The sequence below is a fragment of the Diplotaxodon limnothrissa genome, linkage group LG6 (genome assembly GCF_057381915.1).
Source record: "Diplotaxodon limnothrissa isolate DT_005_m linkage group LG6, D_limnothrissa_male_GT1.1, whole genome shotgun sequence".
NCBI classification, from domain to species: Eukaryota; Metazoa; Chordata; class Actinopteri; order Cichliformes; family Cichlidae; genus Diplotaxodon; species Diplotaxodon limnothrissa.
The window spans coordinates 5,650,314-5,656,625 of NC_140601.1; the positions used below are offsets into that span (position 1 = coordinate 5,650,314).

General features: G+C 40.6%; 1 protein-coding gene across 2 annotated transcripts in view; it reads right to left on the bottom strand.

The window, feature by feature from the left end:
* LOC146629995 (glycine receptor subunit beta-like) overlaps nt 1-949 on the bottom strand; it is a 72,343-nt gene extending 71,394 nt beyond the window's left edge. For both annotated transcript variants that reach the window (XM_085356733.1, XM_085356734.1), the window contains exon 1: nt 825-949. In XM_085356733.1, coding sequence (XP_085212859.1) covers nt 825-949 — 125 coding nt within the window. The remainder of the gene's footprint in view (nt 1-824) is intronic.
* Nucleotides 950-6,312: the final 5,363 nt, after the last annotated feature.

The following is a 6,312-nucleotide window of genomic DNA, read 5'->3' on the forward strand; positions in this document are numbered from 1 at the left end:
ATCTGTTGTCTTCCGGTATTTTCTCCGTAAGCGACCTTTCCTCGACCAATGAGATGAGCGGTAATCTGAATTGTCATACTCAAATTGTCATAAGTGTGGTGTCAGCTCATTGGTCACAAAGCAGGAGAGGGGCTGGGAATTATGATTTCAAACAAAGCGTTAATTCCATAAACATTTATAGACTACTTTTGATTCTCACTGTATTACGGGACAAAGTGCGTCCCTTATTAGCTCAATACGGGACGTGTACTTTTGTTTCTAAATACGGGACGATTCGGTTTTTTAAGGGACGGTTGGCAACCCTAGTTGTGGCGTTAACGTCATTTCAGATTAACGCTGACAGCACTAGTGGGAACACAACGAATATGACTGCACATTTACTCTGACATCATCCTAGTGCAAAGACAAGTGGAAGCAGACAAAAACAACAAGCATGCATGCTACAAACTTTACAGAGTAATTTAGACAGCCGTTAGCACATGATTCTCCTTATGGGGACCTGATATGTTTAATATGCTGCTGAGAATATAGCCCTGAAGAAGCGTATAGTATAGCTTTTATTTTGGAAAGAGCCATTTCTCTGTAATAAACTCTCTTTTCCAAAGATCAGTGATTTCTCGATCAGATAGATTTATTTTTTTTATTACTTTGTTGTTTCAGCAACATTAAATTTAAAAACTGTACTTTTGAGTTAAAATATATATTTATAATTTTAATAAATGACAAATTAAAAAGGCATGAACATTTTTTTGTATCGAAAAAATATCGAACCGTGACACCAAATATATATATATATATATATATGACAACTGTATGTTACTCACGATGGACAGACAACTTGCTTTCCTTTTTTTCCTTTCTTTGTGGATTTTCCTTCTTTACTTGAGGCAAGTTGCCAACAGCAGAGCAGCAAAAGCAGCAAAATCACTGGCCTCAATCCAACAGCCATGGTGCCTGAAACAGAGTTTAATACTGGCCTCAGTACATACAACATATAGCTTTAAAAAAGAACAATATTGTTGCAAACTTAGCACAAGATTTCACCACATGTAGGAATCCACTAGAATTTATTTTTTTATGCATATCATTATAGATGTGATTACGTTTTGGAAATACATCACTTTGTTTGAGACTCTTTACAGTATTTATCTGTGTCTATGCTATCACATTCAGCTTAAAGCTTGAAAAATACTTCACTGAAATTTGTCCTAGAAATGTTCACGGAGTATAAAACAGAAAGGTATTTAGCTGACAAACTAGCCAGACAGAAATAATAATGAAAATAAATAATAGTAATGATCTATTATTGCTGTGTCCCTTATAAACCTAGGAGTGGCAGCACCATTTATACTCGCCTCATCTTAATTGGATATAGTTATTCAATTCATTAAGTGTTAATCCATATATCTACGGTCAAGGACATTTTTTAAAAGCAGGATGCCACTTTCTACATGAAAATGGTATATGTAGGTTTTTGAGATGCCTCACTTGAAGTATTTTACCATTATATTTTATCAAGATATTTAATGTGACTAAAAATCATGTTAAGAAGAAATAAATTCATAGCTACAGAAATCACTTTTTACATTCTTTGGTTTTATACATGTAGCTTACAGTATATGTACTAAAAGTCTGTATACTCAGTAATGCAGCATTGGTACATATTGGTAGGATGGCCTTGATTGTCTATGAGTAACAATAATAATGACATGTTCAGTGACCTTTCTGACACAGTTTTAATGGTGCACAGTTTGCAGCCAATCAAAAAAGTTCAGTGTGATTGCCCTTCCTGATCTGTAGGTGTCACTGGCTCTGATGCTCCCCGAGCTGACCACATCAAAATACAACATCCTCTTCACTATAAACTGAAGAATTTTGTGGCACATGTTGAAAGACCTCAGCTTCCTCGGAAAATAGAGCCTGTCCATAGAATGTTTTTTTCTGGGATAGTAATGCTAATTCCAACATTTCAAGTTTATGAATGTTTTTGCTATTGCTATATAAACAATTAATATTTGGTTAAAGTTCAACTTTCATTCAAAGGTTTTTGGAAAATATTTTGCAACTTTTTGGAAAATTGTTTAATTAATAATAGCCTTTATACATCCTCCTCATTCCATCTGAAGTTGATCACCATTTCTTTGTCTTTGGCCTTATTAAGATTCAGAAGATGATGAGTCAATAAAATGAACAAGATTTCTGTACTCCTTGCCCATCATTTTAAAAGAGCTATCCAAGCACAAGCAAAATTCCCAAATTAAACACTCTGTTGTTGTTGTTTACTTTTGACCAGTTACTGGGATCGAAGATTCTCTTGCCCTTTCTACCAGCAATTTGAATGTTTGTCTTTAATAAAAAACATGAATACAATAAATATATAAATAATCACAAATCAAAAGGAAAGGTTCTTCTATTCAAAAGCATTATATGCTGTACATCAAAATTCTCCTCTTTTTTATAATGATAGACTGACAGATAATTGAGGAAATATTTTAAATTTCTCCAAACTCCTCTGATACATCGAACATGCAGACCCAAGCTTGTTTCACCATTGGCATTTATTATCAGTGGAGTGATTTTAATATCACCGGATGGCTTATATAACTGTTTTATTACACCAATCTTATCACTGCCAATAACAAGCTAAGTAACTGGATGCTGGCTTAATTTACCTAGTCATAGTGGCTTATAGGAGCGTGTGTGTTTGTGTGTCATATTTTTTTAAACATGCATCCATCCATCCATCCATCCATCCATCCATCCATCCATCCATCCATTCATTCATTCATCCATTTTTAAGATAAGATAAGATAAGATAACCTTTATTAGTCCCACACGTGGGAAATTTGTTTTGTCACAGCAGGAAGTGGACGGTGCAAAAGTTATGATGCAAAAATTAGAATACAATAAGAATAAATACAGTACACAACTGTACAGAATAGAATAAAATAAAATACTATATACAGTAGAATAAAATAAAATAAATATACAATAAGATAAGAATAGAATACAAATACAAATACTATATACAACTGAGTAAAAATACAACAATGACAGATAGGATTATTGCACTTAGTATTATTGCATATGTATGGATGTGTGTGCTTGATCAGTTAAAGTCTTTATTATGGAGTCTGACAGCAGTGGGGAGGAAAGACCTGCGAAATCTCTCCGTCCCACACCGTGGGTGCCGCAGTCTCCCACTGAAGAAGCTGCTCAGTGCTGTCACAGTCTGCTGCATGGGGTGGGAGATGTTGTCCATCAGGGATGACAGCTTAGCCGCCGTTCTCCTGTCACTCACCACCTCCACTGGGTCCAGAGGGCATCCTAGAACAGAGCTGGCCCTTCGGATCACCCTGTTCAGTCTCTTCCTGTCCCCAGCAGAGATGCTGCCGCCCCAGCAGACCACGCCATAAAAGATAGCAGAAGCCACAACAGAGTCATAGAATTTCTTCAGGAGTGGGCCCTCCACTCCAAACGACCTGAGTCTCCGCAGCAGGTACAGCCTGCTCTGCCCTTTCCTGTAGAGGGCGTCTGAGTTATGAGTCCAGTCCAGTCTATTGTTCAGATGAACACCAAGGTACCTGTAGCTGTCCACAGCCTCAATGTCCATACCTTGGATGTTCAGTGGTTGCAGTGGAGAATGCTTGTGCCTGCGGAAGTCTACCACCAGTTCCTTGGTTTTACTGGCGTTGATCTGGAGGTAGTTCAGCTGGCACCAGTCCACAAAGTCTTGGGTCAGACCTCTGTACTCCTTGTCGTCCCCATCAGTGATGAGGCCGACTATTGCAGAGTCATCAGAGAACTTCTGCAGGAAGCACTGGGTGGAATTGTGGGAGAAGTCTGCAGTGTAGATGGTGAAGAGGAACGGAGCCAGAACCGTTCCCTGTGGGGCCCCCGTACTGCAGACGACCCTGTCCGACACACAGCCCTGAGTCCTCACATACTGAAGTCGGTCGGTGAGGTAGTCCAGGATCCAGGTAGTGAGGTGATGGTCCACTCCAGAGTTCACCAGCTTGTCCTTTAGAACCGAGGGAAGAATAGTGTTGAAGGCACTGGAGAAATCAAAGAACATGATTCTCACAGTGCTTCCAGCGGTCTCCAGGTGAGCGAGGGAACGATGTAGGAGGTGAATGACGGCATCATCCGCTCCAATGCCAGGCTGGTAGGCAAACTGAAGTGGGTCCAGTGATGAGCTTATTAGGCGCCGAAGCTGAGCCAGGACCAACCGCTCCAGGGTCTTCATCAGGTGGGATGTCAGAGCCACCGGCCTGTAGCTGTTGAGGTCCTTGGGGCGTGAAGTCTTTGGCACTGGTACAACACAGGAGGTTTTCCAGAGCTGTGGGACTCTTCCCAACCTCAGGCTCAGGTTGAAGAGGTGCTCCATTTTCTTCCAGGGCCTGGTCGCGGGGCGGTAGCCTAAATATAGAAGCCTAGACCTCCCTCTCCCCAGCCACCTCCTATAGCTTATCCGGGGAGAACACCAAGGCATTCCCAGATCAAGCGAGAGAATTAACCTCCTGGGTCGGCTTCCTCCTGGTGGGCCATGTCAGAAGACTTCACCCTCACTAAGATTATGCCAGTGAGGATGACTACTACCACTCAGCGTCCTCCTCAATTTTGCATTCTTCTTGTGTTGTAAGTGCTATTTTCTAGTTTTTTTGGCAACAACTAACCACCTATGACAGACAGACTCTTTTAGACATCCTACAACATTCATAATCTGGGACCACACTGGTGGCTTAACTTGGATACCTGAGCAGAAACAACGCTGGAGGAAAAGGGAGAAAAGAGCCAGAGTTCTGGTCAGGCTGAGAAACAGACAACACGTTTCCCCTTTTTCCAAGATTCTTCTAGCTAACATCCAAATTTTGGGGAAAAAAATGGATGAACTGCTTTCCACAGCATATTATGGACTGCAATGTCTTTATTTGGTTGGATGCCTCAATCCCTGAATCGGCTATTCTTCCTTCTCCATTCATCGTCAGGACTGGACAAAGGAGTCCGGTAAGTGGAGGAGAGGTGGCGTGTCTATAATGACTAACAAGCAATGGCGTGTTTCATCAAGGTGCTCCCCTGATGTTGAACACCTCATGATCAAATGTGTTCTGTACCGCTGTTTATATTTTTTCCCCCTACGCTGACACTGTGTGGGTGCTGCCCAAGCTATATGATGTCAACCACTGGCAAGAAGTACTACACCCCAAAGCGACAAAGCCAGCCTGAAGAAAGTTCTGCCATGTAAGCTTTCCAACATGAATTAGAATAGAATTCAACTTTATTGTCATTGCACATGTCACAAGTACAAGGCAACGATATGCAGTTTGCATCCATCCAGAAAGTGCTTTAGCAATAGATATATTACAAAATATATATTAGCAATAAAATTGATATATAGGTATACTACAAAAATGGGTCTATTATGGGTATGTTACAATGTACATGGTATGAAGGTATGTTATGAATATGCTATACTGTACTGAGTGTACAAGGTATGTACAGGCTATGAACAGGATATAAATATGAAAACTATACAGAGATATGAAATATGAAACTATACAGAAATATGAAATATGTTATAAACAGTTGAAGAACTATAATTATTGTATTGTACAGAATGATTGCCTATAAAGCATTTACAGTAGTGCAGTTTAGATCAGTGAGATATGTGGCTGATTTCAACAGTGGTTCTACAGTGGCTATAACATCCTGGATCACCTTTAGACCCCTTTCACATGTGCCTATAAAGCCCACCTTTCAGCAAATCAGATTACTCCTCAGTCCTGCTGCTACCAGCCAATAGGCAGAGGCTGAAGCACGAGCAACCAGCGACAATGAAATGATTGGGTTCAATGCTGAACCAACTAATCACACATGGTCCTGCATCACTCCTTCCACACTATGTACTGGGAGGTTTTTCAAACTGCTGCCAACAATAACGTAAATGACCACACAAACTGCTTACTGGATACATCCACAAATGAATCAGTGTGGTTGACGTTGTCTCAAACATCAGGCGCATGTGGAGTGGGCTAAAAACCATAACACATTTCAAGGGGAAGAGCTACAGCACAGTGGAGATGACTGGTTCCCTACCTGAAGAGCTGAATGACCTTATAAACTGTACCGTCTGTGAAGGTTCTCAGTCATCCAGGTCATTGTAGTCAAAGGAGCTTGCAAAGAAAAGCGTCTGGACTTCTTTAAGTTGCTTGAAGATGTTTCACCTCTCATCCGAGAAGCTTCTTCAGTTCTAAGGTCAAATGGTGGGGAGTCCCAGATTTAAACCTAGTGGGAGTATCCCCTCACAAGGGG